Source organism: Leptonotus elevatus, chromosome 11 (genome assembly GCF_054856555.1).
Source record: "Leptonotus elevatus isolate MCC_2025b chromosome 11, RoL_Lele_1.0, whole genome shotgun sequence".
In the NCBI taxonomy this organism is placed as follows: Eukaryota; Metazoa; Chordata; class Actinopteri; order Syngnathiformes; family Syngnathidae; genus Leptonotus; species Leptonotus elevatus.
The window spans coordinates 8763463-8782381 of record NC_141249.1 but is presented as its reverse complement, the minus strand read 5'-3'; the positions used below and the strand labels follow the sequence as shown (position 1 = coordinate 8782381).

The 18919-nt window shown below is 39.1% G+C and overlaps 1 protein-coding gene across 4 annotated transcripts in view; it reads left to right on the top strand.

Moving 5' to 3' along the window:
* Window positions 1-18329, top strand: part of camsap2a (calmodulin regulated spectrin-associated protein family, member 2a) — a 47940-nt gene extending 29611 nt beyond the window's left edge. For 2 of the 4 annotated variants that reach the window (XM_086089437.1, XM_086089435.1), the window contains 12 exons: window positions 3955-4051; window positions 4237-4333; window positions 4458-4489; window positions 4656-4725; window positions 5492-7553; window positions 9141-9277; window positions 10184-10407; window positions 10706-10778; window positions 12134-12199; window positions 13272-13387; window positions 13776-13894; window positions 15489-18329. In XM_086089437.1, coding sequence (XP_085945563.1) covers window positions 3955-4051; window positions 4237-4333; window positions 4458-4489; window positions 4656-4725; window positions 5492-7553; window positions 9141-9277; window positions 10184-10407; window positions 10706-10778; window positions 12134-12199; window positions 13272-13387; window positions 13776-13894; window positions 15489-15797 — 3402 coding nt within the window. In that variant the 3' untranslated portion in view covers window positions 15798-18329. The remainder of the gene's footprint in view (window positions 1-3954; window positions 4052-4236; window positions 4334-4457; window positions 4490-4655; window positions 4726-5491; window positions 7554-9140; window positions 9278-10183; window positions 10408-10705; window positions 10779-12133; window positions 12200-13271; window positions 13388-13775; window positions 13895-15488) is intronic. The other 2 variants (XM_086089439.1, XM_086089438.1) reach the window with 1 other exon arrangement.
* The last annotated feature ends 590 nt before the right edge of the window (window positions 18330-18919 follow it).

Here is an 18919-nt window from a genome sequence, read left to right as displayed (position 1 = left end):
CAAATGTCATAAAGCCACGTTTTTGGTCGCTGCAACCTGCCAAATATGCACAAGATTCACCCATTCTTATGCTGGTTTGAGTTAGCACTCATGGACTAGCCTTTGCAACTGATTTACAAGCACAAAAAAAAACGTGGGAAGTGATTGACACCTTATGTAGTCCAATCCCCTAGCCTTCCTGTGTCTATCATGGCCAATGACGATGCACGCAAAAGGCCCTCCCTCGTTCGATGCATGAACCAGTCACAGCGATTTCATGGTGGTTGACATATTGAACAGCCAATGAGATTCTGAATATGTCAAATTCTTGTTTGCTTTTTTTTTTTTTTTCGAAAACGCGTCAACGGTGCGTCATAAAGGCGCATATCTCTTTGATCCCTTGCTTTGAATTCATGTCAAAAAAGTCTCTCAACTATGTTTAAAAATAGAATAGAATAGTGACAAAATGATTTTTTTTATCAGACTTGACCTTAGTTTTCAAGGGTTACTCAAATGGCACAGTTTTGTTCGTCTAAATCCATGTTTTGGAAAATCTTGTGTAAAATGTTCATTATTGTCAAACCTGAACTGGAATTAGGGAAGACCTCAAGCTTTCATATTGTAGTGTTTTTCAGTCCAGCACAACATTCTACATTCATTTTCAAGGCAGATTTTGTGAAAAAAATAATTAGACGGACATATAATTTGTCTTTTTCTTTTTTTTTTCTAATTCAAACTTCCATTACTCAAAATTCATTTTTAAAAAGATTCTTAAAAATTAGGGGTGACAGGTGATTACAATTTTTAATCATAATTAATCGCATGACTTCACTAGTTAACTCACGATTAATCACAAATTGTATATCTGTTCTGAATGTACAATAAAAAATTCTAGGTTTTCATACTCTTGTTAACAAAAGTGGAAAAAATGTTGAACTAACAGAAATAGTTCAAATGAATTTTTGACGTTTATAGCCGTCAATGGCAGTGAATGAATAATAAAAATAAAATAAAAAGATTATTTAAAATTCAGGGCGTAAGGTGATTAAAATGTTTTAATCGTAATTAATCGCATGACTTCACTAGTTAACTCACGATTAATCACAAATGTTATATCTGTTCTAAATGTACAATAAAAAAAAATCTAGGTTTTCATACACTTGTTAACAAAAGTGTGGGGGGGGAGCTAAACTAATAGAAATAGTTCAAATTAATTTTTGACGTTAATGGCAGTGAATGAGTTAAACAGATTTTGACTGTTGGGTAGAAAAATTCAAAGTGTTATCTTTAAAGAGAAACCCAAATTATGCTGATAGTCCAAACGGTTCAAGAACAGCTTCAAGTTTACTTTGCGTGCACCTTTTTTAGGCGTTTTCTGCAAAAATTACACGAATGGTAAGGGGTTGGGGGAGGGTGGATTATGCTCGATTTAATTGTTTTTGGTGGAAGGGCTTGGCTAATAGCGAAAATTAACTATTCATTTTGTTGTTTTTTTGTCACTTTTAACCTTGCATTATAGCGTAAAGTTAGTCTTGAGGGAGATGGCCTATGCAGTACCTTATGTTACAGGAACTGCCTCTGCTTCACTGCACTGGTTAAATCTGGATGCAGAGAAATGTTGCTGATGAGGTGAATCGGGTATCTCGAGAGCTGAGCTGTGCAGCATTGTCTTTGTCTGAGGGTGGATGGTGGGGAGGGGGAGGCGAACACGTTTCCTCAAGGTCCTTCCCGTCACACATTTCTGGTTTTGCACATGTGACTGCCAACATGTTCGCTGCATAAACTGCCTTCTAGACTAATGATCAAGCTCTAATTCTCCTAGCATTTGGCTCTGATCAACTCCCGTGTTTAACTCATTCACTGCCATTGACGGCTATAGACGTCAAAAAATCATTTGAACTATTTCTATTAGTTTAACTTTTTTTTTTAAACTTTTGTTAAGAGTATGAAAACCTAGGAAAAAAATTGCACACTTCGAACGGATAAAATTTGTGATTAATCGTGAGTTAACTAGTGAAGTCAGGCGATTAATTACGATTACTAATATTAATTGCCTGACGCCCCTAATTTTTAATAATCTTTTCTTTTCTTTTTGTAATATATATATTTTTAAGAATAAAAGATTATTAAAAATTAGGGGCATCAGGTGATTACAATTTTTTATTGTAATTAATCACATTACTTCACTAGTTCACTCACAATTAATAAAAAAAATATTTCTAAATTTAATTCTAAATTTACAATAAAAAAAATTCTAGGTTTTCTTAATCTTGTTAACAAAAGTAGGGAAAAAACGTTAAACTAATAGAAATAGTTCAAATGAATTGAGTTGATGGTTATCATTTTGTATTTAATCAGTTTATTTAACCTGCTTCCACTAACAGTGATGCAATAAAGTACATGAGACCATTTTTCCCCTCAAAATCTATACTTTTGGTCAGTCCGCACGTGTGGGTGTCATTTTTACAAATAAATGACCAGTCTAAAGTGTTGAAAATGGTTTGATTTCTTTGATGATGCAATGTTAATGGTTGCTCAAACAACCTCTTAAAAAGTGACAATTTTGGAAGTACAAGGTTTTGGACCGACAACAGTGATATGGACAAAATGAATGGCAATATTAGTAAAAATAACATTTTTGTTCTTGTTTGTTCTCTAAAAAAAAATACTAAAATGATCTCCCAACATCTTAATTTTTGCTCTCGAGCTACCCATAACTACACATTGTCTGCCTGCACTACATGCACGTGATTGAGAGCAGAAATAAATAGCTGACCCCCATTTCATAAATTAGGTTAATGCCATAATCTCTGCTCTCTACCACCACAAGTACTATTGAAACAATTATGTGTAAATGTAATTTGATCTTTTCCAGGCATGTCTCACACTAGGATGTTTGTGGCTCTTACTATAACAGGAATTAGATTATTCAATAATTGATTATCAAATTAAATAATAAATATTTCTGATAATTGATCATGTAGAGACCTTGTTTTACCCATTTATTTATTCTCCAAATCTGTGAAATTTCAGCCTTTCAACATTAAAATTGATCCGATTTTTGTGGTCTTCAATGAAAGCAGACTAGATATTTTAGTGTTGAACCAAAATGCAACTTTTGAAAACATCCGCTTTTACTTTGGAAAACCATACTAAACTTTGTTGCAGATTTAGTGATGGATGACCAAACCAGTAACAAGCATCATTAATCTCTATTTGAGCATTTTCTGACAATTTGTAATGATGTCCTGTTTTTCAATCAAGGGATTGTAAACGTTTTTTTTCTATTCAGGGATCAATCACCAAAATAATCAACAGATTAATCTTTTCTTCTTATTTTTTCAAAATAATCATCAATTGCAGTAATTGCTACATTAGCTCAGAAGAGCCTGGTCGCGTATGCCATATTCCATGATGAATAAAGTTTTGTCAGCACACAGTTGTTGCCCACGGAATATTGATTTTTTTAAATAATCTGGCGAAGGACCCTTTCTTCTGTTCATGTCGCCTCCGTTCTTTGGTTTCCGCTGCTGCTCGTAGCGGTGATCGGGCTAGCGCTAGCTGAATTTAGCAACAGAAGACTAACCTAATTCATGCCCCTTAATCTAATGGAGCGTGAGCGTTCCTTGTTTCTCTTGCATCACATCCTGCTTCAGCCAAGTTTGTTTTTGTGATAAAAGTCTTTTGGTCCATACCCAATGATGCACTTTTGGGCCATTTTGGGCGGCTGGAAATGCTGGTGATCCGGGGCCAGCGAGCCACCGTAAATGTTGAACCTTGTATGTTCGAACAATACTGTAAATACAGATGTGAATAAATGTGCGGAACTTGCAGAATTTTAACATTGCAAAATATGATTATTTATTTTTTTTATAATATAGGGCACTCAAATGAATTGTTTTCTAGGTGGTTGAGCAGCAGCCCTTTAATAGTGTGCTGTGATTTAATGTTTATCTTATTTGAATTCTCCTGCAGAATAACTACTTGGCGTTCATGGCGGAGCTCTTTTGGTGGTTTGAAGAGGTCAAGCCCTCTTTTGTGAAGCCAAAAAGTTTGGACAATGAAGCCCCAGGTATGTCAGAGATGATTTTGCATTACTGGTACAAAGCTACAAGCTGAACTACAAACAATTAAAAAGTAAATGAGGTAGGTGGTATTACTAGTATACAAGGAATTACACAAATGAATCAACTACTTTTTATATATATATATATATATATATATATATATATATATATATTTTTTTTTTCTCCCCAGAGCTGTCATCCTTGTTGAAGAATATCCCAGCTGTGCCGATTTCTAAAGCAACTAAGAGGAGTTTCATGGAAAGATCTCCAAGTCCTGAAAGGCCAAGGTACAATATGTTAGTTCAAATTGGAAAAGCCATTTTTTGTGTGAAATAAAAATACATTACATTAGTCACCCATGTTGACTGCTCATGATAATACAGCTTTAATGTGATACCGCTCTCTTTCTAGTTTGCCCCTGCGACCCCAACCTAGAAATTCAGGTATCTATTTTTCTTCCTCATATTTACAGTATGTGCAGTCTAGTGTGACTATATCTATTATGTGTCTATCTGAAAAGGCATCTATTGTATTTTGCATGCACAAAGTACTGAGTATAAATCACAAAATGAAAGCATTTTGTGCATTTTGGTTGCTTGTGTCATCCAGGTGAGATCAAGAAGTCGACCTCAATGTCCTTTGTGGAAAGCAACCTTGGTACCTGGCCCAAAGAGAAAAGGTCGGTATGGCATATCTCACTGCTCCTTACGCTAAAAGATTTTATTTCAAGGTTAAGTATTGGGGCCATTGACGGATAAGGATTTCACCAGATCCAGAACAGTAAATTATTAAAACACACAATATTTATTCTTTATTATTGTTTACTATTATCTACAATTTTACTATTATCTATCATTTAAGACATCGTCATGGAAATCTTTCTACAATGCTCGCACCAGATGATGGTTGGTTTCAATTTAAATCAAAGTTATGAGAATAACGCTCCGCCATCTAAACAAAACAAGCTAGCTAGTCACACAAGTAAAATACTGGAATAATGAAAATATATATTTGTTGGAGAAAATGAATTGTGATGTCCAAATATGACCACTTCATACCAGTTGTTAAAAGGGCAACTTTTTGACATGGTTGTGAGACAGTACAAACCTTATAACTGCTCCCATTGGTTCTTGACTGTCCTGAGGATGATATAAACTCCCGTCTTTAAATATATTTCAAAATAAAAATCCCAAATGGGCACCATTTGACATACTTATCCGTCAACGACCCCTCTGTTGTATTATGGTGACCGTACCTTTAAGGGAGGGGAGAGGGAGTGGATGTATTTCTTGGTTAAAAGGGATGATAGACATGAAAGGTTTGAAAATGAGGAGCTTGCTGGTTGCTATGTAAACAGTCAGTGTTTGCATGGCGAGTAAAGGGGACACAACTAGCTTTTGTGTCTTCGTCACATTTCCTCAATCAAGTATTTCTGCTTTTCGTAGGCCTGGTCCTTATGGAGTGTCTTTTGACATTCCCTTTGACAAAGAGGAAGCTGCTTCTTCACCTTATTCTGCCACACGTGGGATGGTCAGGTCCGTCAGCACCGATGACGGCTCCGGTTTTAAGGTCCACCACCTTCCTCGTGGGATGAAGCGGAATCTTTCCTTCCAACCCGTCAACGGCAAGAGCTTTGGCATCGAGGAAGAGGGTTGCCCAGACAGTCTAGCTGGTATGGACCCTGAAAGGCGAACGCACCCTAGCGGATCTAGCAGAGTCACCAGAGCGACGCCCTCCATGGAAGAGGCCCTCCAGATTATTCACAGCCCGAGTAGGCCTCCCGTCGAAGGTATCAACAATGGCTTCTTCCTGCACAGTCCGGAACTTGGAACTGGACTTGGTAACTTGGAGCCGTTGTCTGAGCTGGACTCCAAAGGACATTTGAGCCAATCAGACACCACTGAGGTTGACACCGGCATCCATATTCATACAGAGGACATGTTGGATGAGGATTCATCACTGAAAGACTGCTCTGTGAACATGGACCTTGATATGGATACACCAAGCCCTTGCCCAAGCAGTCAGAGCAAATCTCCCTCAGCACTGAGGATGACCAACTTTGCCGAACAAAAGATAAAGAAGGTCACTCCGTCAGCACCAGACTCAGGACGCGAGAGCAGCAACTCCCTCAAAACTACCCCAGAGGGTTCGGATTTTGGTCTACCGTTATCCGTTTCATGGGCCCCGACTCCAGAACACAGTCCCATCCGCCAACAAACGCCAAACGCCCCTACTAAGGCGTCAGCTGTCCAACTTCCACACAATGACCCTGCTCAAGTCATGGCAACCGAAATGGTTGAGCTGAGGATGCGCTTGGAGGAGAAACGAAAAGCCATTGAAGCGCAGAAAAAAAAAGTGGAGGCAGCTTTTACAAGGCACCGTCAAAAGGTGGGGCACTCGGCCTTCCTCAATGTGGTCAAGCGTAAAGGGGACGGAGCTGCGAGCGGACCGGAAGAAGGCGGGAAGGTTAAGGGTGAAGTCAAGTCTGTAAGTCCAACCTTGAGGTGTGGTCGAAGCAGTGCAGATACACCTGATGGGGCGGAGCAAAGCAGCACAAGCTCTTGTTGGCAAAGGTCCCCTGGCGGAGGTGAGGAGGGTGGTCAAGGGCACACCCCGCTAACCGAGGCGGACCTTGCCGAGTATACGCGATCCATCGAGAAGCTCAATCACTCTTTAGCCTTCCTCCAGACCGAGATGCAGAGGCTAGCCCAGCAGCAGGAAGTCATCATTGCCATGCGGGAGCAGCAGCATCAGCAGGCATGGGTCATCCCTCCCTCTCACGCAAACCCCTCGCCGCAGAAATACGGACGAGGCGGCAACGTCACTCGATCCTCAGGACCCTCTTCCCCGGCAGACTCCCCTCGCTCTGCCCATCGCTCTCCAACCAGCATCAAGCGCAAATCCGCCTCCTTCCACTCACGTAATCCTCGCACCGCTCGCCCTAATGAGCTCAAGTTGGCCCCTTACAACCGCGTCCTCACCGCCCCCCAGTCCGTGGATAGTATCCCCAGGCTGCGACGCTTTGCTCCCCGTCCGCCCACAGACGGCTCCTTTGTTTACATGGGTGAAACGCCTGCAGCTGCCAGTCTTGAACCTGCCAACAAGCAGCCAGACACACTCGTCTTCCCGGACAAAGAGCTCAGTGGTGTTTGCGCATCTCTCCCCAGCTCATCTAAAAAAAAGCAAACACAAAGGGACTCAAATGCTACAATTCAGGAGAAAGCTCCCAGCCAACCAAACACCACTAAGATAGAAAAAGTTGTAGATCTCAAACCTGCAAAGTCATCAGTCGCTGAGGTTCTAACCCACCCGGTGGTTGAGATTTTCACCGTCACCCCCACAGAGATCCCCACACTGCCGGAAGTCAAGGGCAACCTGATTGAGGTTCCATTATCAGTTGTGAAGTCGCTGAATGACTTGACGCTTGATGACGGCTTGGAGATGGAGCTCGAAGATGTGGAAGGCCAGGAGGATGAACAGATGATGCATTGCGGCTTCTTCTTCAAGGTCAGTTTCTGTTTTGTCAGATAGCCGAAATCTCGAGTTGTAATCGTACATTACCTCATGTTTCATTTTTACTTGATGGTATAAACGATTCAGGAAACATGAGGGCGACATCAAGCTGCTGTTTCTAGTTTGTGAGGGTTGCTTAACAGCTGTAGTGTGAGCCGCAATGTAGGTCACAGAACTGGGTCTGGTGTGAATAATTCAGGCACCACTGTGGATATGTGGGTTCGTGGAGAAGCTACAGAGATCATGAGAGGTAGTTGTAAGGGATGTTTACACGAAATACGCAACCAAAATGAAACTATTAAAAATTGCTGTGTAGCATTTGGTGATTGTGTGTATCCTATGACAACAATTGAATTGCTAATTCATTTTGAAATACTAATACCCGACCTTCCAGCCTATTGAAAGATTGTACCATGAAATTGAAGCACCTTAACTCATTCACTCGCAGCCATTTTCACTGAAGCAACCCCCTACGCTCCTGGCTGTTTTACTGAATTTTGACTGATTTTGCGAGGCCCACAGAATATTGTATTCTATTGCTATAAAAACATGGAACCTACCAAAAGAAAGATTAGAGTCTCTTCTTTCGTCAGGATTTCTTTTTTTTTGCAGCATTTAGCATTAGAATAGCTAAGTTTCATCATTATTCATCATTCCTGTTGAAAACACTGGCAAAAAAAGAGCTTGTTGGCTGATCTCTTATACTCTGCTGCCAACTGCTGGCCATTTTTGTAATAACTACCGTTGCTTCAAGCATTCTCTTCAGTTCAGAGGCTGCATCGAAGCCTTCTGCATGCTCTAAGCAAAAAAAACAAAAAACTTTTTTTTATGTTTTATAAATACGTTTTTGGGAGCATGGTAATATTTAAAATAGAACGTATTTATAAGATTTGGGGAAAAATTAAAGGTGTTTGAAAAGGATTTTAATTTTTATTGCTGTTTTTAAAGTACTTGCAATTGTAAGTACAGCATTTTAAAGTGGCTATAGGTTTGAATTCACCGCAACTATTTATTTATTTATCCAACAAAATATCTAAAGGCGATGTCGCCACCCAAAAAATTCTTTACAACATGTTCTATGCGCTCCCACTACTCTATAACCCCATTCATATTGCATTTGAGGAATATGAATTATGCAGCAAAATCAAGGGGCGGCCATTTTGCCACTTGCTGTCGGCTGAAAATAACATCACAGTTGCTCGGGATGAAACGACCAATCACGGCTCAGCTTCAAAAATCACACGACCAAACTCAAAATTCAGGTGAGCCGGGATTGATCGTTACCTAAGCACTGAGCAACTGTGATGTCATTTTCATTTTCGACAGCAAGTGGGAAAATGGCCACCACCCGATATGGATAAAAACGAGTGGATTTTGCTGCTTAATTCATATTCCACAAACACAATCGTAATCAGAATATCATTTTGAGACTATTGAAAAAGCATAGAACATATTATTGTAAAGAATAATTTTATGGTTGGTTTCCCCCTTTAAAGCATCTACTGTGAAGAAATCATTATTCTGGTCATACTTTGTCAACCAAGTGTGAGGAGACTTGACCTTGTCGCCTAATTGTCTCAGGAGGATGGAAAGGCAGAGGAGAACATGGCTCAGAAGAGGGCGGCACTGCTGGAGAAGAGGCTGAGGAGAGAGAAGGAAAGCCAGCAGAGGAAGATGCAGCAGGAGGCGGAGCTAGAGCAAAAGAAAGAAGAGGCTCGGTATGCTCTTCTTGTATTATATTATATTGTGTTTTGGACTCTTTTCTGGACATTTTTGGTGTATGCTTAGATTTTTTTTTTCTCACATGTGTGAGTAGAGTACCATTACCAGGTATCTGTATCAGGCCGTCAAGGAATCGGCCCTCATGATAATAGTATTGGACTAGAAAATGGCCATTAATTTCATGCAATTTTAAGGAAAAATGCTATATTGGGATATTTAGGTCTTTCTTTAAAATTATCTGTCATTGTTTTTTGGGGAGAAAAGTATCAAAAGTACCTGTGGTATTGGTACTTGGTATCGGTATCAGGAATGGTACCAGTCTGAAAAAAGTGGCATCGAACATCCCTATTTTATACATTACTCAGTCGTTTTATTTTGTTCTTTGCTTTTAGGTGAAGCAACTTGTAACTTTTGTTTCAAAAAGGGCTATATAAACAAAGTTATCATGTTGGTATGAAAAAAACAAACACATTTGTTAGAGGGCTCTGGTCGAGTGACAAAGTCCGGTCCTCGAGGGCCTGAGTCCTGCATGTTTTAGAGGTTTCCCACGGGCTCTGGTCGAGTGACAAAGTCCGGTCCTCGAGGGCCTGAGTCCTGCATGTTTTAGAGGTTTCCCACGTTCAACACAGCTGATTCATATTTAAGCTCATCAGCAAGCCTGATAATTTGATAATCATCCTTGTCATTGAGTCAGGTGTGTTGGAGTAGAGAAACCTCAAAAACATGCAGGACTCAATCCCTGGAGGACCGGATTTTGACAAATGTGCTATACAATAACATATCAATAGTGTGAAATTGAATTTGACTAAGTGGACCAGCACAATGAAAAGAAAAATATTGTCAGAAGCGAATATGTTCTATTGAATCATTTTCCTACCTTTCGGGTTGCATTATTTCCGTAGGTTGAAAGCGGAGGAGGAGCGTACCCGAAAGGAGGAAGACAAGGCCAGGAAGGAGTTCATCAAGCAGGAATTTCTTCGGAGGAAGCAGCTGAAGCTGATGGAGGACATGAACACGGTCATCAAATCCCGACCAGCTGCCGGCGCGAAACAAAGACGAGGTCGGCCCAAGTCGATCCGTCGCGACAGCGTCGACTCCCCAAAAACTCCTGTCAGAGCTGCGACAGGTAACCACAAGGACAAGCCCTACGTCCCACGTGACCATTATCTGTATTTATATATGTGAGACATCGATCCAACCAATCAGTGGATACTAATTAGCAATGTATCACCAGGTTGTATTCATTATTTAGTTCAAGTTATTGTACGTGATGTGTTGAGTTTATTTCAGTCACCGCTCAGGCCGCATTACCGTGGACAGGCCCGCATTGTCATCATGCTTGGTTGTCGCTGCAACTGCGCGTCGTGCTGTCGTGCCACATGTCGTCGTACCGCGTTCTGGTTCACGCCAGTTTCTCTTTTCAGTCTCCAGCTTGTCCCTGGCGTCCCTCAACTTGGGAGACGGCGACAGCGCAGACTCCGAGAAGAGAGCGCAAAGGTGAGATTGTACATGCTTTTATGTTCAGTGCGAATGCAACCTTACACGTGAGTTTATTTTCTTGTTATGAAATTAAAAATGGGGATGTTCGATACCATTGTTTTTCAGACCGATACCAGTGCACGTACTCAAAAATCTTTTCCGTGATATATCGCAGTATTACCGTGCACAATTCTCGTATCGATTCAATATGCGGCCAAATTGATTTTTAAACATACATTTTTGATGGAAATATTCAACAAAACATCTTACTTGAGGTTAAACCAAGAGTGCCATCTAGAGGAGTAAAAAAAAATATCCCAGGTGCTTCATAAAGCTTCATTTGTCTGTCTGTCTGGTTAGCTGTTTAGCTAGCTAGCTGGCCCATTTAAACCAAGAGTGCCATCTAGAGCAGTGGTCCTCAACCCTGGTCCTCGGGGACCGGTATCCAACCTGTTTTCCATGTCTCCCGCAGCCAACACAGGTGATTCATATCATCAGCTAATTAGCAAGCTCTGGAGAAGCCTGATAACGATTACCACCTGTGTTGGCTGTAGGAGACATGGAAAACAGGCTGGATGCCGGTCCCCGAGGACCAGGGTTGAGGACCACTGATCTAGAGGAGTCAAACAATATGTAGTAATAAGTGTTTCATGAAGCTTAATTTGTCTTTCACTACTGATTAGTAATTTCAAAATTTTGAATTAAAAAAAATCGCAATAATCGACTTATAGATTCACACCCCTAATGGATACCACTTGTACTTTTGACACACAAAGTTTCCACCAAAATGGACAGAATAATTTTAAAAAGTGACCTCTATATCTCAATGAAATTAATGGTAATTTTCAATTTCTAATTCCACAAGAGGCGTCAAGTCAGTACTTACAAATCCCTATATTTTGTATTTATGTTACCAAGCACATCATACACAAGACAATTAAAACTGTCCAAATGAAGAGATGTAGCAAAAATTCGACCTATACAAAGACAACAATGCTGATTTCGTCATTCTTTGTGGTGTTTAAAAAAATAAAAAATAAAAAAGCTGCTCTTTGAAAATGTCACTTGTTAATACTGTTGCTGATCTGATTTACACTTTTGCATTCTGCAACATCACCCGTCATGATTATAAACAACCTTAATTAAGTGCCTTTTGTGGCTGGGCCCTGGCAGGATATGACTAAATGTGCCTCCTGTGCTGCCATATTTGAGTAGGACAAAACAATCTATAACTGTATTTATTTTTTAATTTTTTTAATGTCACGATTCAGAGTTTTCCTAACTAACCGCACCACACAGATTTCTAACATATTTCTTGTATTCTTGCCACTGTTCTTCCTTTGATTTCTGTCCTGCTCAATTACACATGCCAGAAGTGCTAGCTTAGCCTCTGGCAGTCTCCTCTGCCTTCTGAGCTCTCCTAAGCTGAGAAGGAGAAGGTTAGTTCCTGCTTGAGAAGATCAAGGCGCTTCATGTTGTTCTTGACCTCACACTGGCTTTGACTTGACTGAGCACAGCACTTTCTAGTTGTGTTTGTTTTGTACTCTTAATAGTCGTCACTTGTTTACTCGTTTACTACATATATAGCTGGACTGCTATATTTGTTCGCAACATGCCCTCAACTTACATTCCTATCATTTATAGCACCACCGTAATGATTGTTAAAAGCTTACATGATTTTACAAGCTTAAAACAAGCTAGCGCTGCAAGATGTCACACTGTCACATCACTGCCCCCCCCCCCCCCTCACTACCTTGTGCTTTGCAAGCTCTGCTGCTTAACTTGTGATGAACTCATTCACTGCCGTTGACGGCTATAGACGCCCCACATTTTTTAGAATGTTTTCTTTTTTTCTTTAAATTCATTCATTGCCATTGACTGCTACAAACGTCAAAAATTAATTTAAACTATTTCTATTAGTTTAACATTTTTTTCCACTTTTGTTAACAAGAGTATGAAAATATGTGTGATTAATTGTGAGTTAGCTAGTAAAGTCATGCGATTAATTATGATGAAAAATTTTAATCGCCTGACGCCCCACATTTTTTACAATGTTTTCTCTCTTCTTTATTGATCATTCATTGCCATTGACGGCTATAAACGTCAAAAATTCATTTAAACTATTTCTATTAGTTTAACATTTTTTTTCCACTTTTGTTAACGAGTATGAAAACCTAGAATTTTTTTATTGTACATTTAGAACAGATATACAATGTGTGATTAATCGTGAGTTAACTTGTGAAGTCATGCGATTAATTACAATTAAATAATTTAAATCGCCTGTCGCCCCAAATATTTTAATAATCTTTTTTTTATATATATATATATATAATGAATTTATGGCAGTGAATGAGTTGATATTGTGCAACAGAAAACCAGCCTCTTAGAAAGATGAGCTTTTACATCTAATTGATGCATGAATACAATATATTGACACTGGATACAGAATTCTATGGGGTACCAACAATTTCGGAAGTAGGTTTATTTATTTATTTATTTATTGTCTTTCAGGCCAGATTCAGCAGACGGTTTCCTGTCCCCGAGTCACACCAGCAGCAGGAATGGAGAGAAGGACTGGGAAAATGGATCCACAACCTCCTCTGTTACATCAATCACAGAGTACACAGGTTGCTGTTGTTTATTGTTCACCAGCATTTGTTGTTGCTTTTTAAAACGTTGAAATACAGCGGCTGCATTTCTAGTGTAGACCTATGCTGCAATTCAACACTTTTTTTTCTTTGGGGTGTACTGTTCATGTCAAGAACACATAAAACTCACAATATTACATCTTCCTTTGAAATGGTTGCTTCTTCATGGAATTCTATAGCGAGCAAGTATACAATTTAGTGTTGTTACAAAATCCCCGCAGCTGGACTTCTTAATGCCGTTCAAATTGAGCTGCAACATAGCAAAGCTTTTGAAGATGAGTAAGGAAAATGTTTAACAGGACTTAAGGCGTCATGATCAATGTGATGAAAACTGGAATTAACCATTTTCTGTCCTGTTTCCAACCAGGGCCGAAGCTCTACAAGGAGCCAAGTGCCAAATCAAACAAGCACATCATCCAGAACGCGCTGGCCCACTGCTGCCTTGCCGGCAAAGTCAATGAAGGGCAGAAGAACAAAATCCTGGAGGTGACGGCTCGGAATGCTCATTTTTATCGTCGTTTGGTGGCTTCAGTCACTTACACTCGTTTGGAAGACCATTCTCGTTTTTTTTGTTTTTCCCACTGTAAGAAGCCCATCCGCCAGTAGATATAGTTTTTTATTTATTATTTTTTTATTTTATTTTACCATTTCTATTAAACCTCCATACGGCGCAAGCCAAGTCTGAAGCAGTTTACATGAAGACCATGTTGCACTAATCAAATCTAATAGTTGATTTTACAGTATGAATGTACAGTGTTCCCTCGTTTTCCGCCGGGGTTAGGTTCCAAAAAAATACTCGCAATAAATGAAATCTGTGAAGTAGATATAGCTTTGTTTTACATTTATTATAAATATTTTAAGGCTCTAAAGCCCCTCACCACACAGTTTATACACTTTTCTAATCAAGGCATTTACATTTTCTCGCATTTTTCTCTTGTTTAAACATTCTCAATGTTCAAACCTTCATAAATAAAATACATTACTGTAAAAAATGCATGCAAAATTGCACCCCAAAAAAAATCCACGATACAGCGAGGCCACAAAAAGTGAACCGCGTTTTTGTGAGGGAACACTAATTGTTCTTCTTTAGCTTTCTCTCCAGGGTCCGAAGGCTAGTTTGATATTGTGAGTTTCCTCCAAAACAACAACAATTTCACGGTTTGTGAATTTTAAGTCTCAAAGAGTCTTCAATGATGATGTCCATTATGGCCTGCAAAGCTTGATCTGTCTCGCCCCCCTCGAACCGTGGGTTTGGCGCTCCTTGTCAAACTTCACTGCCATAAATTAATTTGAACTATTTCTATTAGTTTAACATTTTTTTCTACTTTTGTTAACAAGAGTAAGAGAACCTAGATTTTTTTTTATTGCACATTTAGAACAGGTATAGCATTTGTGATTAATCGTGAGTTAACTAGTGAAGTCATGTGATTAATTACAATTAAAAAAAAATATTATCATCTGACGCCCCGAATTTTTAATAATATTTTATTGTTAAAAGAAAAGAAAAAAGATTACAAATTAGGGGCGTCAGGCAATTAATATTAGTAATTGTAATTAATTGCATGACTTCACTAGTTAACTCACAATTAATCACAAATTTTATATCTGTTCGAAATGTACAATAATTTTTTTCCTAGGTTTTCATACTCTTGTTAACAAAAGTAAAAAAAATAAATTTAACTAATAGAAATGGTTAAAATGATTTTTTTAAGTCTATAGCCATCAATGGCAGCGAATGAGTTAAGGAAAGGGCTTCTGACAAGTGAAAAAAAAAAAACTTTCTCCCCCTACTGGCGGAAACGGGCTTCTGATAGTGGAGGGGAGAGGAGTACGGGGTATTTTTTTTTTCTCCCACAGGCGGAAACGGGCTTCTATCAGTTTAAAACACACACACACACTCGAGACATGTAATAATCTTAACTTGGGTCCGAGTCAAGGTTAAGAACTACTGGTAGACACAAATTAAAATGATCATATGTTTATTATAATGATAGGGCTCAAGTCATATTGCCAATACATGTCCTTGACTACAGCAGACTTTTTTTTTTTCATTTTTCTGACTTTTTTTTTTCCTCTCCAGGAAATGGAGAAATCCCAGGCGAACAACTTCCTGGTTTTGTTCCGAGATGCCGGCTGTCAATTCCGCTCCCTCTACACGTACTGCCCCGAGACGGAGGAGATGAACAAGCTGACGGGCATCGGCCCCAAGAACATCACACGCAAAATGATCGACGGCCTGTACAAGTACAACTCTGACAGGAAGCAGTTCAGCCTGATACCAGCCAAGACCATGTCGGCCAGCGTGGATGCCGTCACCATCCACAGCCATTTGTGGCAAACCAAGAAGCCGGCCACTCCCAAAAAAGTAGTGCCTGCCCCCCAGTCGTGATGGAAACAAGTTTGCACTTTCACTCTTTATTCCCACGAAGATTCAAACACCTGCAATGCCAATGAACGTGTTTTTCATTCGAATTTTGTCGGCATCCGTGTGGTTGTCATGTCCCTGCTACAACTGGAATGTAAGCCACTGATGAAGAATGATGTACATATCTTACCTATTTTTAGGGCATGTGTGAGTAATGTTTTTATTTCCTTTGTGCCAAAAGTAAAAAAACAACAACAACAAGACAGTATGAATGCTAGGACATTTTACTCAGAACACTGAAGCACTGAATGTTTATAATTCATGTACAGATTGAATTTCATTTGCAATAAGCTTATGCGCGGCCTTACACGCCTTTGGGCTTTAGCGTGTGAGTGCAGTGAGCTGATTGTAAAGCAACATTCAGAGATGCTGTTTTGTATGTATTTGGATACGTGTGAGTCAACGTGTTTGTATATTATGGTACATAATTCTAAGGGCCAAAAAAAGATTGATTGCATACAGCTAGCGTTCGCCACACAGCACGTGTGTGTTCAACTCAACAAAGTCAGACGGTTTCAGCTTTTACACAACCATTTTCTTCAGAAGAATGTAGGACGTTACTCCTGATGACATTCTTCTCGGCTACCAAGATGTGTGAACATATTTGTTGTAGGTAGTGTTTGATCATGTTTTCTTGTAATTGAGTAAATTCAATAGAATTCATCCATTTGTAATTTCTTTGTACTTATTGTAGAGCAGTGGTTGTTAAAGGTATTGAACCTCACCAGCTTCCTAAGAGCATTCACTGAAACCTTTATTGCAAAATATTTGATTTTTTTTTTTTTACCCCAAAAAAATTCAAGACTGGTTTATTGGTGAACAAAATGAACAGGGAGTGTAGCCTTTAAATCGAATCTGGCCCTCTTCACCTTGAATTCAGCTGGTTAACCGGTTAAGGAAGTGTTCCTTTACTTTTGCTAGATATCTAGTTGTGCCGGACTAGAATTGCACAACATGCAGTTAGAATGCTGACTCCCATCACCCCACTCTATATTTATCGAGCACTTTAAAACAACTACTCATGTTTTTTTTTTTTAGATGGAACCCAGTACTGTAAAAACAGCTGAGGCTCCAGAATTGAACCCTGTGGAACACCATACAGTCTGTTACACATGTGAAATCATATTGCACATATTTGGCCGACCACTTTTCTTTTTTTGTTTTTTTTGCTCGCCATGTTTAATATGGATTACAATCATCAACAATCATTTGAGTCAGGTGTGTGTCTTGACCTCCGAACCCAGGTTAAGAACCACTGCTGTAGAGTTCACAGGTATGAACTTTTTTCCCGCAAGTAGGTGAGGTCTACAAGTTCAGATTTGTACATAAACCTAAATATCAAGATGAAAAGTATTTTATTGTCAGGAACACGTTTATTTATTGGATGCAATTTGACTCGAGTCAACGTTTTGTAATCAATAGTTGCATTTAACATTTGTCATGACAATTCAAAGATCGATTCAGTAAATGATGGTGTTTAGTGCTCTAACGAGTGAAAACTGACCTTTAAACTTTTTGGGAGATTATTCATATCAAAGCAAAAAAGTGGTTTTCAATTACATGCAACAAAACTATTGGTTTGGATTTTTGTCATGAGCGAGCCAAGCAATACTGTACGTGGTCATTGTTAGTGATCTGTTAGTAAATATTTAATACCATTTTCATTTATTTTTATATACTCTAATCAAGAATGGTATTTATTTTTCATTGATATAAGATGACCTCAAGTAGCTCAAAAACTGCAGGTTCCCAAATCACAATTTAAGTCAATCTTGAACTCTTTTATGAGGCATTCGTTTCAAGTCAATTGAATTAACAATCATGTTTTATTTCTTCTTGAGTGATAGCTGTATGTGTTGAGTTTACCATTTATGCTTGTGTTCAGAAAGATAATATCTCATCACACATTCAGACTGATATCCAGCATAAAGCAAATAAGGTGAATGCCAGTCATGGTTGTGTTTGTCTTACATCCTTTTATGCATTTATAAATGATGTGTTGACAAGCAAACGAACATCATATAAGAAAAGTGTGTATTAGCTGCAACATGTTAACGGCATATTTTTGGTAGGATTTTTCATTGTTATTGTAGAAAAATCATATTGTGTTGTGAGGCAGATGATGTTTTGCTGCATACGGGTAAAAAAAATGCACCATTTTTGTTGGTGCCATTCTCAAACAGGTTTAGTGTGTACAAATCTAATGATGGGATGCTTTGTTTAAACTCGGGGCGGGGGGGGGGGGTATTTATTCGACTCAAGGAGCATGTACTTTTGTTTAAAACGTAGTCTTAGTATGTCTCTTTTGGTTATTGACCACAGGAAACCAAGAGAAGCAAATATTTAAACTCAGCTTAATGTACAGCGTGTTAATGTGAATTCATACCTTCTTGCTATAATGGCTCTTTTTGTCAATGTGGTGTCAAAAGAGCTTGCTGGAAATGTAGTTTTGTTTGTTTATTCTCCAATAAATAAACTCAGCATGGCCCCTAAAATACACAAGGATGTTTGTTGGCTTTTGCAGTCTTAATGTTGCTTCATTCCGCAGGAAGAGTCACCCCTGTTTTGTGGGCTGTTAGAAAAGCAGGCAGGTTAGTAGAGTTCAAGTTGTCTTGATTCAACTTTTCTGTAACTCAAAGGCTGAAATTGAGTCCCACTCTGGTCCAGGTTGCACGGCGTGCAGTGCGTCTCAATTATTTTAGTTACAAGGAAGAAGAAAATACTTTTCACCAGCTCCCTGCCACGACTATGGGAGTACCACTGCCACCTACTGTAGTGGATGTGCAATTACACTTTATTCTAGTAAGGCAAAACAAACAAAACCTTCAAAAAGTTTCCTGAGGTCACACGCGCACATTTCACCATCCGCACGAAGTGCCAATTTTGCAATCAGGGTCAAACAGTGCCATACTAAGTCCAGCAGTCGCAAATGATGCTGTGGTGGAGAAACTGCTATTTATATTCCTCCTGCCTGCCTTATTTTATTTATTTATTCATTCATTTATATGAATAATGTTGAGTTTGAAATCAAGCATAAGTTGCCTATGGAGGACCAAAATTAAAAACCAAACAAACAAACAAATATT